The 17,538-nt window shown below is 38.0% G+C and overlaps 1 protein-coding gene across 2 annotated transcripts in view; it reads right to left on the reverse strand.

Annotated features, from left to right (window-relative positions):
• The window catches only part of ST3GAL3 (ST3 beta-galactoside alpha-2,3-sialyltransferase 3), a 251,254-nt gene that overhangs the window by 80,031 nt on the left and 153,685 nt on the right, over positions 1 to 17,538 (reverse strand). For both annotated transcript variants that reach the window (XM_070745047.1, XM_070745046.1), the window contains one exon: positions 4,112 to 4,175. In XM_070745047.1, coding sequence (XP_070601148.1) covers positions 4,112 to 4,175 — 64 coding nt within the window. The remainder of the gene's footprint in view (positions 1 to 4,111; positions 4,176 to 17,538) is intronic.

Genomic DNA, 17,538 nt, shown 5'->3' on the forward strand with positions numbered 1-17,538 from the left:
CCATTTCCTTGTGGCAATACAAGTAGTCCTTGAGTCACAACTGTTCATTTAGTGACTGTTCAATGTTACAATGGGACTGAAAAAAGTGACATCATCATTTCTCACACTCAACTGTTACAGCATTTCCATGGTCACATGATCAGAATTCAGACACTTGGTTACTGATTTGTATTTATAATAGTTGCAGTATTTTATGTACGCTGAAAGCACATGCACCAAGACAAATTCCTTGTGTGTCCAATCACACTTGGCCAATAAAATTCTATTCTATTCTATTCTATTCTATTCGATCACAGGGTCATATGATTACCTTTTGCAACCTTGGTGACAAGCACAGTCAATAAGGAAGTCTGATTCACTTAACAGCCGTGTTGCTAACTTAATAACTGCAGTAATTCACTTAATAACTCTGGCAAGCAGAGCCCTAAAATGAGACAAACCCACTTAACAAATGTCTCTCTGAGCAACATAAATTTTGGGCTCAATTGTGACTGTAAGTTGAGGACTACCTTTAATAGGATCAATTTGATTTCTCTGGATATCTTTTTGCAACATTTTGACATTTTGAAAGTTACTTTCAAATGATTGTAGCTTCTCATGGATACCAATAAAGGAGAATATTTATAGGTCAGGGATGAAATGAGAGGTCCTTGGTACTTTCTGAACTTAGTTGATTTCTTGCAGATGTTTTAGCACTCAAATTATGGGTAGGTAACACCGTCAGTGCCAATGATATTACCATACCTAGTTTGGATAACGAAACCTCTGTATATCAATAACGCCCTCTCAACACAGAGACTCCTATTTTATCAAAACATGGAGAAAGAAAGGAAGAATTGAAATACTGTAGAATGATGTAAATTAGACAGTTCATATGCCAAATATACCCTCAGCACAAGAAGATTATTGCACACCAAAATTTGGCAGCAAAATGTTTGAAATATGATGATTATTTTTTGATCTATAATCTATAATACAAAATTCTTTCACAATCCCTGACAAAAGGCTGTAAATGTTCCAAAATTACAATTTCAGACCATTTCTTGGGTTTGAAAAGTATTGGAAATTAAGTGACTTTCTTTCTTGAAGGTTATCTACTTCCATTTAGATTCTTAAAATCTGCTACCCTGCCTACAAAATAACTTGACTTCCGTAACTTTACTGAAGATCAGATGGCTGGATTGCAGTCCCTGATCTCTCCAATATTGACTGTATCTGCCATATATATAAAGATGTGTGGAAAAATGTTGTAATTAGTCTTAAAAGAGCATGGCCATAAACAAAATAATAGGAGACTGCCAATTATCAAGATATAGTAACATAACAACCATTAAAAATATTTGGGAGCAACTAACAAAGTGCCTGAATTTGCCTCTTGTACTTTACTAAATGTATTTCTTTTTATTGATTACATCATTAATTTATTTAAGTGTATGCTGCCTCATTAATTATCCTAGCCAACTTAAACTAATTAGGTATAGAATTAAAATCATTTAAAAAAACCATAATTGCTACTATCCCTATCTTACATTGACACTAATCAATGGAACCCTTTCCTAAAAAGCACCACCTTAATGGAGAAAGGCAGTGTTAATCTGTTTCTAGTCTCCTATCACCTTAATGTGATTTATTTCATCCCTATTGTTAATCAAAAATTATCTTCAATTTTAGGATGAGAAAGTGGTTTTACTTCAATCCCATAACTGGAAAAAGTTGACAAACAGGACTTGATTAAAATTATGACCATAGAACAGGGTTAACAACATACTGTTCATCGGCTGGTTGTGACCCATTACCCAAAGTTATCCAGCCCACAATCCCAATAAAAAATATGTATCATGATGGAGGAGGAGAGAGCACCTAGCTGTTCGGCTGCTCATGTGAGCACTCTCCACCACCTTGGGCATAAAGTCATTTTGGTGATGATTTCACTAGACACCCTTAGTTCAAATGTCTTCTGCCTGGTACCAGTGAGATTGAATTGCAAAGTGGAGAAGTAAGAGGAAATGATGATGGTGGCATAGCCTCTGATCCTAGCCAAGGAAATGTTGCCAATTCCTGTCCTGTAGTAACAACCTCTCAATGTAATGAATTAATGGGAAGAATATTCATATATCTATTAGATGTGAATCAGATTTTTTTTCCATGTGAAATAGCCTAACGCATAAATGACGATGGGATTTAGCATCCATAAAATGGTGGAAGGGTTTTTGTCCAATCAATAAAATGATTGTTTATTGAGCTTTTGAGAAAGCTAGTTTCATAAATTTCACTACTGTTGATAAGTCACTTATTGCTATTTGTACAACCTTCATTCCTCACCTGTATACACACTTCCTGAATCTCTTCTATTCCTTTCTCTCTCAATTTCATTGCAAATATGCCCCAGCTGCAGTAAATTAATCCCAGTGTTTTGTTATGCAGTGGATTGTTCACATTTTTTTCACAAATCAGAATGTTGATTTTTCAGTGTCTTTGGCAATGCAAGATAAGTCATGAACATTTGCTTTAGAAAATGAGGAACATCTGATGGAGAAGAGAAAATCTGGCAGAACAATGATTAATGGAAAATACAGAAAAGTGTAAAAACTTGGTACAAAGTTAATTTCAGAGAGCGCTAGAAGGTAGTGTTCTGTTTAACCATGTGGAAGTAGTACTTATTACAACTATGAAATTGAAACATGTTTGATATTAAATGTAAAGCAGCATTCTTCAACCTGTCAGATGCATCACATTGTAACTTCCATAATATCTAACAGCAGGACTATAATGGAGTTGAGGTCCCGATGTAACTGAAGGCTGCAAAGAAATCTGGGCATATAGCATTCCGGAAAATATTTAATGCACTTAATCTAAATGCACTTAATCTAAATGCACATCACTAACTCAGCCCTAGAGGGTCTGTAATAAAAAATCCAATAATTAGCCCTTGCTGCCAGATTGTTATTTCATTTCATATCATTTTATTGGATTTGTATGCCGCCCCTCTCCGTACACTTGGGGCGGCTAACAACAGTGATAAAAACAACATGCGACAATCCAATACTAAAGTAGCTAAAAACCCTTATTTTAAAACCAATCATACATACAAACGTACCATACATAAATTATAGAAGCCTAGGGGGAAAGAATATCTTAATTCCCCCATGCCTGACGACAGAGGTGGGTTTTAAGAAGCTTGCGAAAGGCAAGAAGGGTGGGGGCTATTCTAATCTCTGGGGGGAGTTGGTTCCAGAGAGCCGGGGCTACCACAGAGAAGGCTCTTCCCCTGGGTCCCGCCAAACGACATTGTTTAGTTGACGGGACCCGGAGAAGGCCCACTCTGTGGGACCTAATTGGTCACTGGGATTCGTGCGGCAGAGGGTTGGTTAATGAAAAAGTAATGAACTTTCTATCAAATAAAACGTTGTCAAATATTACAAATTCATATTTAAAAGAATTCATTGAAAGAAAGTGCTTGAAAGAAAATGGGCTTTTATTTTGAAAGGAATGCAATCAAAACAGATTGAATTGCCATTAGAAAAATCAAACTCTAAAGCTGTCAGCCTTAGCAGATAAACCAATCAGGAAATCCATCCAGAACAATTAATTTTACTTTGTTGTAAGACAACATTTACAAAACCTTTTAAATCTGAAAGTACAATGCCCCGTCCATCTCCTTTGCACCCCAAGAAATTATTAAGGTCCTCTTCTGAGCTTTTTTCCCATCTATTATTCCTGTGTGGACTATGTTGTGTTTTATCTGACCATTCCCTAGACCAGTGTTTCCCAACCTTGGCAACTTGAAGATATCTGGACTTCAATTCCCAGAATTCCCCAGTCAGCATTCGCTGGTTGGGGAATTCTGGGAGTTGAAGTCCAAATATCTTCAAGTTGCCAAGGTTGGGAAACACTACCCTAGACATTCTCCCAGTGTCATTCCCAAATGCCATTACATCAGCTGTAGAAAAATATTTATTTTATCAATTCCAAGAGCTGTAATAGGAACTCTTCTTTAATCCTGAGTCCTACGGGATTGGGCGGCATAGAAATTGAATAGATTAAATTAAATCCTTATTAATTCAGAATCAATACATATATCTCACAGACCAGAACAAGTAAATCTACTCACCTGTCAAGGGTTGGAGTAATGTGGTAATTCTTTGTTGCTGACAAGATAGCTTTGATTAGATTATCTGTAGAGAAAGAAATAATACTTTGAAGTGAACCCATTTCAAGGATTTTGCAAAATTCGTAAGTGTGGTGGATAAAAACTTCAAGATCAAAAAGAAGGCTGAATAAATCTGCACCTTAGGTTTAATTTATAACCCATCAATAAGAAATCAGAAAAATAATAGCCAATATAAAACGCGGGTAGTCCTCAACTTACAATCACAATTGAGACCAACATTTCTGTTACTAAATGAGTCATTTGTTAAGGAGTTTTGCCCAGTTTCATAACCTTTCTTGCTAAGTGAATCAATGTAATTGTTAAATTAGTAATATGGTTGTTAAGTGAATTTGGCTGCACTACTGACTTTGCCTGTAAGAAGGAAAGAAAAGACGATCAAGTGACCCTGGGACACAGCAACTGCGATAAAATGAGTTAGTTGTCAAACACCTGAGTTTTGATCACAAGACCCTGGGCATGTTGCAATGGTTGAAAATGTGAAAAATGGTCATAAGTCACTTTTTCAGTGTTGTTGTAACTTTGAATAGTCGCTAAATAAACTCTTGTAAGGACTACTTGTATTTTGTGAAGGATTTATCTCACGTTTTTTCCAGACATACACCAGCTGGAATTAATTGAGTAATAAACTATCCTTCTCGGTATTGTGAGCTGAAACACAATACAAAAAGAGATTTTAATCTGTATGACTGTTTAGCAAAGAGTGAAATTATTTGTATTATAATCATAGGCAGCTATTTATAATATTATAATAAGGAGGAAAACAATTCAAACAAACAGGATTCAATGTCACCATAGTATGCATTGCTATTAATCCCACAAGTATATTTAGCCTCTAGTGCAGTGGTGGCGAACCTATGGCATGGGTGCCACAGGTGGCACGCGGAGCCATATCTGCTGGCATGTGAGCCATTGTCCTAGCTCAGCTCCAACGTGGATCTGTGTTCTGGTCAGCTGATTTTTAGTTTGCAGAGCGGCCCTGGGAGGGCATTTTTGGCTTCCAGAGAGCCTCCGGAGGGATGGGGGAAGGCATTTTTACCCTCCCACAGCTCCAGGGAAGCCTTTGGACCCTGGGGAGGGGATGAAACATGAGCCTACAGGGCCCACCAGAAGTTGGCAGTTTCTGGCTTCCAGAGAGCCTCTGTGGCGTGGGGAAGTTGTTTTTGCCCTCCTCAGGCATTGAATTATGGGCATGGGCACTCATGCATGCACGATAATGCACAGGCATGCTCTTTTGGCACCTGAGGGGAAAAAAGATTCACCATCACTGCTCTAGTGTATGGGTGTAGCTTATCTCTATCAAGGAAAATAGCAAGCAACAACATACCTGGAGCAGTGGTGGGCTGCCGCTGATTCGTACCGATTGGCCGAAACCAGTGGCGGAAAATTTGCCCTCAGTCGCCAAACTGGCAGCGATGGCTGGCTGACCACACCCCCAAACCAGTCCTCTGGTCACTGCTGCTTGAAAGCGGCTGGCACAAAACCCTTTGTGCATGCACAAAAGCTTTTGCACATGTGCAAAAGCTTCTGCGCATGCATAAAGTGTCATTTCCCTGATGTGACGTAGGCCGATACTTCACTCACACAGTTTCAATGCGATGAGAACTGGTAGGGAAAGTAAGTGGAACCCATCCCTGACCTGGAGATGTGTTGATACCTATCTCTATGTCACAGGTAGATATTTCTGGAGAAAACTGTTTTTCAATAAAAAGGGTTTTTAAAAGAACTACACAATTTTAGATGATGCATATAAATGATAAGCAGGATTCACCCAAGGGGGGACATGATTGAAACATTTAAATATGTTAAAGGGTTAAATAAGGTTCAGGAGGGAAGTGTTTTTAATAGGAAAGTGAACACAAGAACAAGGGGACACAATCTGAAGTTAGTTGGCGGAAAGATCAAAAGCAACATGAGAAAATATTATTTCACTGAAAGAGTAGTAGATCCTTGGAACAAACTTCCAGCAGACGTGGTTGGTAAATCCACAGTAACTGAATTTAAACATGCCTGGGATAAACATATATCCATCCTAAGATAAAATACAGGAAATAGTATAAGGGCAGACTAGATGGACCATGGGGTCTTTTTCTGCCGTCAGTCTTCTATGTTTCTATGCATGACAAGGAAGAGCAGATGCTATGCCTCCTCCTCAATCATGATACCAACACACAAGGTAAGCCAAGTTATTATTGGTATCTGAGCAGAAAATCCCAGAAATATTCTCCTTCTGTCTTGTCAGTGTAAAATACAGAAATAATACATTTGAATAGCCAGTAACTTGTCCTTTTTTTAAAACCCAAATTCAGTGGTGAAGCCAGTTCAGTTAAGAACAATCATGTATTAGCTTGTTGTGACATTATTTTTTATTTTATGTCTAAAAGTAACTTTAATATAAAATTAATTCTCCTTAATAGAATAATATTTTAAAATAATATTTGGAGAACATATTGGTCTACAAAAGTAAATTAGAACCATTGTTCATACAATATCACCTTAAATATTCAGTATTTATTGTAAAGGCATATTGAATAGTTCATGTAAAATTCAAGTATAGAGACATATTTAAATGCCTATATGAGACTGGGCATGATGCTTATTTGCAAATAACATATTTTGCATGTCTAATGTCTCAATCCTTGGGCCCTTAAAAACCAGAATCTGAAAAGTACTTCTGTCTGAGGGTGGGGAATTATTGTTGGTTTAACAAATTTGTGCCAAAGAAGACAGTATTACATATTCATACCTACTTCCTTTGCTCTCATTACAAATACCATGCTCATTTTCACATATTAATAGCTATAATGAAGGAAGAAATTTGAAGGCGTCAATTTCTTAGCAAGTAAAATAATGCACTGTTTTTTTCTAAGTAATGGCCTAGTAGGAGGATGATAGGTAAAGGGAAATGTCATTTTCTCCTAAATACTAAAACTTCAAACATTCAAGAGTGGGAATATATTTAGAAAGCTCAATATAAATACAATGGGACCTAGCTACTGTGTGTGCAAATGTGTGTATATGTGTAAGACAGACAGTCAATGAGGAAAAGAGAAGCAGAGAAAGAAGTACAAGTTCTGCTCTTCTCCATATTTAGTTTTGCCTCACTTTAACAACAATTTATTTATTTATTTATTTATTTATTTATTTATTTATTCATTCATTCATTCATTCATTCATTCATTCATTCATTCATTCATTCATTCATTCATTCATTCATTCATTCATTCATTTAATTGGATTTGTATGCTGCCCCTCTCCGAGGACTCAGGGCGGCTAACAACAGTAATAAAACAATATAAACAAATCTAATATTTAAGTTAATTTAAAAAGAAACCCCAATTTAAGAAACCAATCATACATACAGACATACCATGCATACATTTTTTTTATAAGCCTAGGGGGAAGGGAATATCTCAATTCCCCCATGCCTGACGACAGAGGTGGATTTTAAGGAGCTTATGGAAGGCAAGGAGGGTGGGGGCAATTCTGATATCTGGGGGGAGTTGGTTCCAGAGGGCCGGGGCCACCACAGAGAAGGCTCTTCCCCTGGGTCCCGCCAAACGGCATTGTTTAGTCAATGGGACCTGGAGAAGGCCAACTCATATATAGTAGACATAACATTACAATAAATCCAATTAATACAATTAATTTGTTTTAAAAAATAATAAAACATTTAAAGAAAACATTCATTAACATTCACTCAATAACCTATGCTGAAAACATTTGGTGGTCAGGGGGAAGATCTAATTACCCCAGGCCTGGCGACAAAGATGAGTTTTTAAATTCTTTCGGAAGGCAAGGAGGGTAGGGGCAGTGCGAATCTCTGGGGGGAGCTGATTCCAGACGGCCGGGGTCCCCACAGAGAAGGCTCTTCCCCTAGGTCCCACCAACTGGCATTGTTTGGTTGATAGGAGCCTGAGGAAACCAGGGATTTGTGCGGCAGAAGGCGGTCTCGGAGATAATCTGGTCCTATGCCATGTAGGGCTTTATAGGTCATAACCAACACTTTGAATTGTGTCCGGAAGACAATCAGCAGCCAATGCAGTCCGTTGAGTGATGACGAAATATGGGCATGCCTTGGAAGAATAATAATAATAATAATAATAATAATAATAATAATAATAATAATAATTTATTAGATTTGTATATCATCCCTCTCCCATAACTGCTTGTGTGGCTGCATTTTGCACAATTTGAAGTTTCCAAACACTCTTCAAAGTTAGCCCCATGTAGAGAGCATTGCAGTAGTCGAACCTTGAGGTGATAAGGGCATGAGTGACCTTGAGCAAAGACTCCCTGTCCAAATAGGGTTGCAACTGGTGCACCAGGCGAACCTGGGCAAACGCCCTCCTCGCCACAGCCGAAAGATGGTGTTCTAAAGTCAGCTGTGGATCGAGGAGGATGTCCAAATTGTGGGCCCTCTCTGAGGGGGTCAATAAATCCTCCCCCAGGGTAATGGACGGATAGATGGGTGTGTCCTTGGGAGGCAGTACCCACAGCCGCTCCGTCTTGTCTGGATTGAGCTTGAGCCTGTTGGCACCCATCCAGACCCTGACAGCCTCCAGACACCGGCACATCACTTCCACTGCTTCGCTGAGTGGACACGGGGTGGAGATGTACAGCTGAGTATCATCAGTGTACTGATGGTAACTCACCCTGTGCCTTTGGATGATCTCACAATGACAAATATATCCAATCCTCGCATCCCAAATGAGTTCCTCAAAGCAAATAAAGTCATCATTATAAACATTGCTCCTTATTTGTGTCCTAGAGATTTTCAATAGCTATATCACCTACTTAAAACTTCCTCACATTTAGTAACTCTAGCTTTTATAATGTATGAATTAGGATCGATGGGGACATCTTGGCAACAAAAATGTTATAAACAGTTGTGGTACATTTAAGAATACTCACAGTGGTATTCAGGAAGTAAGTAAACAATGCAAAGACAATAATGGAGCATATTTATGTCTCATAAGACCCAACTCACACAGATGCTACTTAGTTTGAATAATTCCTAAGTATGTGATGAATGATGACTCATGGGATCTTAGTTCAGCCTTCAATCTATAAAGACCCACATGAAATTGTGTAGCATACGCTGCTACTGACAGTAGAAAGATCTGACAATGCTATTTGATCATCCTGCTGCAGTAATTTAAGACAATCTTTCCTGAGACAGTACAAAGATTCTTTCAGACTCAACTTACTTTCTCTAATATACTGCTGTTGCTCTGCTTTTATATGAAGATTGGATAAACACCTGCTAGGCTTAATGATTCAGCGGTCACTTCTAGGGATCAACAATATGGTGTTCCAAGCCTGGTCTGCAAACAGAATGAGTCAACTTCCCCTAAGTTTACACAAGAGTGTCTTTTATAGAAAACATTCCCCAGCAATAGACAATAAAAATAGCAAATTTCAGTCTTGTAACTTCCAGCAGGCTCTATTTGAAAAATTAGCTTAGCTTAGTATGGTAAATAAACATACTTTTTATCTGCAATGGTTTCATTCAAAGAGAGAAAATATATTCCTTACATGGAGGGCTTCAGGAACAAGCCTTACAAGATACTAGGAAAATTAACCACATTTGAAGCAGGAAAAATCAAGGAAAACTGTTCGTCCTACACCTGACCCCAATATTATTTTTAGGATTTTTATGTGCTTCTACTTTAGATTTGAAATGTTTATTTATTACATTTATATACTGCTGTATCTTTCAGGGTCTCCCATTAGTTTACAAGACTATGACAAACAATAAAACATCCACATGTAGTGATTTCTGACAGTCTCAAAATGGGTGAGCAGTGTGGTCAGGCGGTAGGAAAAGCAAGTAGGATGCTTGGCTGCATAGCTAGAGGTATAACAAGCAGGAAGAGGGAGATTGTGATCCCCTTATATAGAGCGCTGGTGAGACCACATTTGGTGTACTGTGTTCAGTTCTGGAGACCTCACCTACAAAAAGATATTGACAAAATTGAACGGGTCCAAAGACGGGCTACAAGAATGGTGGAAGGTCTTAAGCATAAAACGTATCAGGAAAGACTTAATTAACTCAATCTGTATAGTCTGGAGGACAGAAGGAAAAGGGGGGACATGATCGAAACATTTAAATATGTTAAAGGGTTAAATAAGGTTCAGGAGGGAAGTGTTTTTAATAGGAAAGTGAACACAAGAACAAGGGGACACAATCTGAAGTTAGTTGGGGGAAAGATCAAAAGCAACATGAGAAAATATTATTTTACTGAAAGAGTAGTAGATCCTTGCAACAAAATTTCAGCAGATGTGGTTGGTAAATCCACAGTAACTGAATTTAAACATGCCTGGGATAAACATATATCCATTGTAAGATAAAATACAGGAAATAGTATAAGGGCAGACTAGATGGACCATGAGGTCTTTTTCTGCCATCAGTCTTCTATGTTTCTATCTATGATAATAAATTAAGCTAAAATGTTAAACATAATAAATGATTCCACAGAGCTGAACAGAATTATCATTCAACTGACGTAATAATAAACAACAGCAATAAATAATGAACTTATGGAAAACAAATTAACTACTAAATACCTTATGGAATACTTCTGTTTTCAAAGCTTTCTACAATTAAATTTTAAAAATAATAATTTCTACAGACTTCTGTTCTCACTACTTTTTACAATATGCAATTAAAGAATATGTGAGTCTGACTTTTGGGAAGCCATTCTATGCGGTTAGGTACCAAAAAGCAGTGCTTTCTGTACACCTGACATTAAGTTGCACAGATTCATTCTCAACAGGAATCCACACAGAGTACAGTACATGTGAAATACCAGGGAAAAGGTCTTACCCGGTTATCTGGGAACAGTTTGATTCTGTTAGACTTAAAAATTGAGGACAGGGTCTACAATGCTTTCAGTGTTAACCACTTGTCAATTAGATACCTGTCCCTCCTGGTTGATAAAGCTTCCATGATGATGAGAGACAGGTGCATTTGGGCACTAGTAAACACCTCACTTCAGGAGGGGATGTTTCTGGGACCTTTTAAGGGGGCTCTAGTTTTTCCCCTCCTTAAAATCTCTTGATCCCACCTGTCTGGAAAATTTCCACCCAGTCTCCCACATTCCCTTTTTAAGGAGTATTGTAGAGAAAGTGGTTGCTTATCAGCTTCAGAGGGTCCTGGATGAAACATATTATATAGACATATGCCAGCTCAGTTATGGGACAGAAAGAAGCAATGGACATGCTTGTGGATAATTTCTGCCAAGATTACATAAATTCCTGGTCTTGAGAATTAAGAAATCCAAGAGATAGCTGTGATGAACTACTGTGCTATAATGATAACAATGGATCCAAAATACCATTTCAATAATTAAATAAGTTTGTAAACCAAATCTTTAGAAGGATTTCAGCACTATCTAGAACAGAACAAAATCATTTTTCCAAACAGGTGATCATGCACAATCCCTATCTCTCTTCTGCCCTGGTTCAGTCCATTATCTTGCCCAAGTTCAAACTCTAAATGCAATTAACTATCAATGCAATTAACTAAATGCAAGAAACTATCAAAATAATTTCCAAAGAAATATGAAATCCATCTGTGAATAGTTATGGGCAATTATGACTTCATCTAAAAGTGTTGTTATAATTAAAAACAAGAGAAATGATTGCATAAATGAGATGTATTTATTTTCCTTCAACTCCTTCACTGACATTTTTAGAACATTCTAGGGAAGTTCCCTTCTTTAAATAGTTTTTATTTAAATTCTTTAAAAACATAACAAAAAATAAACAAACATACATTTACAAAATACAAAAAGAAAAAGAAGAAAAAAATGAAACAAAAACAACAACATCACCATAACAAATAACAATCAGTGTATACTTTACATCATCAAGTGAGGAGGGAAAATGTAATTAAATATTTCCTATTCTGGTAAAAAAAAAAATCCACTATCCACTATTAATCATTTTGGTTTTCCGTATTCTATTAATAGTAGTTTATTTTCTAGCCGCCTTCTATACACTCTTCGTTAAGTATTTAATTTCCTAAAGATCTTTATTTCCATATATCTATTACGCCTATATCATACCAAATTTGTTATACCAATAAAGAAATAAGCAGATGAATTGTTATTGTTGTAGTTCCAATCAGTATTCATGAGATTTCAAGTCACAATAAAACTAACCTTTAATACATCCTAGGTTATTGGGCCACTTGACTTAGTCCAAGAGCTCCTTAACCTTGTACTAACTATATGTGAGCTTACTCTCATTAATATGATGTGGATGCAAATAGTTCACAGAATGATCTTAGCTGCACAATTCCTCCTTGAAAAACAGGAAGGGGAAAATATCATATAATAAAGGAAATGAGAAATGAACCAGAATCCTATTGGTTAGCTCTGTGCTCAGTCTGTGAATGCAGCGAAACTAATTGATATGTGAACACAGAAAAGAAATGATAATGCCAGGACTATTTCCATCCCCATAGCAGTTGTATTCATTTTTGCATATATCAATTTATATTACTAATGTGATTCTAAATGCCAAAAAATAATTAAAATGCATGTACAGTATATTAAAAATAAATTAAAAACGCCCTTCTGACACTTTAATACAAAGGAGTTCCCAAGCATACAATTCACCAATAGTGAATTACTCAATTACTCAAATCTCCACACCTGTGTAAACAGACAGATGCTCTTTGGCATTCTGAAAACAGAACCAGAAAAGGATGGGAAGAAATAATGTTAACATTATTAAGAGGAATACAAATGTTAAAATGTTAAAATTATTAAGAGGAATACAAGTTTGTCAGAAACATCATAGTGAGTTGTAAAGACAGAAGGGTAAATAAGGATATTTCCCTCAAGCGTAGAATAGAAAGTTGGAACATAATGAACAGAAACAAATGTTTATATATCACAGAGAAACTCTCTCTACACTTACACTTCAGAAACAGAGAAAGACTTTGCTTTCTGTGTGGTCATTGCTTACTTTTTCCTCTAATGTTTACCCCTTTCCCAGAACATCACAAATTTCAAGGTCAGCCTAAAGTCAAGATCTAAATATAAAAATTCATAGAAAACAAGCAGTGAAAAATGCCTTTTGAGTTTCCCAGTTCTGGAACATGCAAAGCTAAATATATCCCCATAACAAGGTACTTAGAATGTAATATAACACACGCGCAGGCCACACTTTTGTGGCATATAGGCCAATCTTATCACATCTGGAGATTTGAGAGTCCCACTCCTGTAACTACGGAGAGGGGCGGCATACAAATCTAATAAATAAATAAACTGCTTTGTAACATTTCTGGAGGATACTCAATTGGACGAGTATGTTTATTAATATTATTATCATAGCAAAAATCACACCATTTCCTTAGTGATCCCTTTTCTTTACACATGTAGTTCTCAATTCATAATAATTCATTTATTGACCATTTGAAGTTATAGCGGCACTGAACTGGTCCTTATGCTTTTTGCCAGACCCATCCTAGACTACTGCTCATCTGTCTGGAACCCATACCACGTCTCAGACATCAACACCCTTGAAAATATCCAAAGATATTTCACCAGAAGAGCCCTTCACTCCTCCACTCGAAACAGAATATCCTACGAAAATAGACTAACAATCCTGGGCCTAGAAAGCCTAGAACTACGGCGCTTAAAACACGATTTGAGTGTTGCCCACAAGATCATATGCTGCAACACCCTACCGGTCAATGACTACTTCAGCTTCAACCGCAACAACACAAGAGCACGCAACAGATTCAAACTTAATACGAACCGCTCCAAACTTGACTGTAAAAAATACGATTTCAACAATCGAGTTATTGAAGCGTGGAACTCATTACCGGACTCAATTGTGTCAACCCCTAACCACCAATATTTCTCCTTTAGACTCTCCACGATTGATCTCTCCAGGTTCCTAAGAGGCCAGTAAGGGGCGTACATAAGTGCACTGGTGTGCCTTTCGTCCCCTGTCCAATTGTCTTTCCTTTCTTTCACCTATCATATATATCCTCTTCCTTTCATATATCCTCTCCTCTAAGTTCACTTTTACCCTTATATATATTACCACATGTCTATTTTCTTCCTATGTATTTGTGTATTGGACAAATGAATGAATAAATAAATAAATAAATAAATAAATAAATAAATAAATAAACTTGCACAGTATCCCCTTGATCACATGAGTGTTTGGCAATTGTCAGAGGAATGCTGTTGCTATAATTTACTTGGACTTCAGTAAGGCATTTGATAAAGTAGACCATAACCTACTACTAGATAAAGTAGAAAAATGTGGGTTAGACAGCAACACCACCAGATGGATTCAAAACTGGCTGACCAACCACACTCAACATGTAGTGCTCAATGGAACAACATGTACATGGAGGGAAGTATGCAGTGGAGTATCCCAAGGCTCTGTTTTAGGCCCAGTACTCTTCTACATCTTTATCAATGACTTGGATGAGGAGATAGAGAGGAACTCATCAAATTTGCAGATGACACCAAACTGGCAGGGATAGCCAACTCTCCAGAAGATAGACTCAAGATACAGAAGGATCTTGACAAACTTGAACATTGCATGCTATCAAACAAAATGAAATTCAATGGGAAAAAAAGCAAGGCTCTACATTTAGGCAAGAAAAACAAAATGCACAGGTACAGTATATGTGGTACCTTGCTCCACAGTAGTAACTGTGAGATGGATCTTGGAGTCCAAGTGGACAACCATTTAAATATGATCCAGCAGTGTGCAGCAGCTGCCAAAAAAAGCCAACACAGTACTAGCTGCATTAACAGAAAGAAAGAATCAAGATCACGTGAAATGTTAATACCATTTTATAAATGGCTTGGTAAGGCCATATTTGGAATACTGCATTCAGCTTTGGTCACCACGATGTAAAAAGGATGTTGAGACTCTAGAAAGAGTGCAAAGAAGAACAACAAAGATTATTAAGGGACTGGAGGCTAAAACATATGAAGAATGGTTGCAGGAGTGGAGCGTTTGTCTGCCCATCTTTGACTCCAGCGGAAGACTACATTTATCTTTATTCTCTACAAGTATAGCATCCAGATGTTCTCCAAACAATTTGGAAGTGGAAAAGGGGACTGCTGCAAGTCGCCATTTGGAACGAACATCAGTCTACCAGTTGCAAGCATACGACAAGAAGTGACAGGTTATCTCCGGGACCGCCTTCTGCCGCACGAATCCCAGCGACCAATTAGGTCCCACAGAGTTGGCCTTCTCCGGGTCCCGTCAACTAAACAATGTCGTTTGGCGGGACCCATGGGAAGAGCCTTCTCTGTGGCGGCCCCGGCCCTCTGGAACCAACTCCCCCCAGAGATTAGAATAGCCCCCACTCTTCTTGCCTTTCGCAAGCTTCTTAAAACCCACCTTTGTCGTCAGGCATGGGGGAATTAAGATATTCTTTCCCCCTAGGCTTCCACAATTTATATATGGTACGTTTGTATGTATGATTGGTTTTTAAAATAAGGGTTTTTAGCTTCTTTAGTACTGGATTGTCGCACGTTGTTTTTATTACTGTTGTTAGCCGCCCCGAGTCTATGGAGAGGGGCGGCATACAAATCCAATAAAATGAAATGAAATGAATGAAATGACACTTGCCGCCATGGCTCGGGAAGCAAACTTGACAGAGTTGAGTATTAAATCCGCAGAATATTCCACTGCTGCCAGAGATTTGTTGAGATCCTGGTGCAGTCCGGCATTTTTGGGAACCAAACATGATTGCATCTCCCTAATCCACATGATGGATGTTCTATTGAAGAAAGAAATAGCCCTGGTGTCCTGACTGACCAAGCAGCCACTTGGTGAGACTTTTGCAGGATTGACTCGGCCTTTCTGGTTTGAAGCTTTCTGCCACTTCAGATAGCACCACAGCTGAAGATATGAGGCTGGCTACAGGGGTATTTACAGGCAGCAACTCTAGGATGTTGTCAATATCCATGCCAAAGCCATAGAGCCTGCGTTCCGCCAAAATGAGGCCCGGTGCAGCCGCAAGATTACTCCAGGGCTATTAAAGACTATTATTTAATAACACATTTACTAACATCAGCAAGATTGGCATTCACACAAAATTGGAAACAAGAAAAGATACCAAATGAAGAGATGGTGATCAACAAAATGTTAGACTGCGCTAAATTAAGTAAATTAATGTATGAATTACAAGATGAACAAAATAAGAGTGTGGGAGAAACTGCATAACTGGATAAGAGGGAAAAAAAGATAAAACAAGAAAAGGAATTAGTATTAAGGAAATATAATGAAAAAAACCCAGAATGGTTAAATATTAATTATTATGTATAACAGATAAGTATAAATGTTTAATGTTGTTTGTATGTTTGTCGATATAAAATAATAATTTAAATTTTTTTAAAAAAAGATTACTCCAGGGCTTCTTGATGTTCTCGACAAACAAATTTGAAGGCGGCAAAAAAACAGGTTGCTTCTCTGGTTCAGAGAACAACCCTGCCACAGGGTCTATGCCCACAGAATGGGCAGCAGACTGGGTAGCCGCCCCCAGCTTAGCCATGAAGCTTGGGTTTTGGCACTGCGCAATGCATGCACACACACCCTTGGCATGGGAAGACGTGAACCTGTAGCGAGGCTACTTAGAATCCACCCCTGCTTCAAGTGGACAGAATTATGCCAGTCAATTTTCATCGGAATTCCAAGCAAACACTTGATGACACAAATGCCCAAAGCCCCAAGCATCTGCACAAACATTTCCCAAGGTATTGTATATACTATGTTGTGAATCTCCCTTGACAACAGCCAGATTTTACACTCAGATGAGACCTCAGATTTCTGATGCTCAAGTGGATATCATTCTCTAGAAAGTTGCTCAATCTCCCAGGTGCTCTGATTCTGGCAGCCATCATCCGCACCTTTCTCCTGCCATCCTGTTTCAACCAGTATCAGACTAGTTTTGACTGAAAACCTTAATGAGGTTTTGATCCCATCAACAAGTCACAATAATTCATTCCCAGTGCCTCTCCTGGGATAAGAAAAAAAGCTGACACAAGAATTTCAAGCGATGTGTGTGCTTGAGAGTGTGATGCGAGGAGGGTGCCATTTGCTTTACTCACGCTCTGGTCTGTCAGCACTGTCATTAGACCTACTAGTTTGCTGAGAACAATAATTCTTTCCTCCCACAAGCACAAACTGCTTTAGACTGAATCCTGGCACAAAATTTGGTCCCAGGAGGGCATTTATACAAGCCATTCATTTGATTTGCTCCCACCGCTTCAGCTCTCAGCCATTACAAGAATAGTAGTTTCTGGTTTTCACTGAAGAAAATCCAACATAAAACCCTAGATTAACATAGCTCTATAGTGGTGACACAAACTGACAACAAC

The sequence above is a fragment of the Erythrolamprus reginae genome, chromosome 3 (genome assembly GCF_031021105.1).
Source record: "Erythrolamprus reginae isolate rEryReg1 chromosome 3, rEryReg1.hap1, whole genome shotgun sequence".
Lineage (NCBI taxonomy): Eukaryota > Metazoa > Chordata > Lepidosauria > Squamata > Dipsadidae > Erythrolamprus > Erythrolamprus reginae.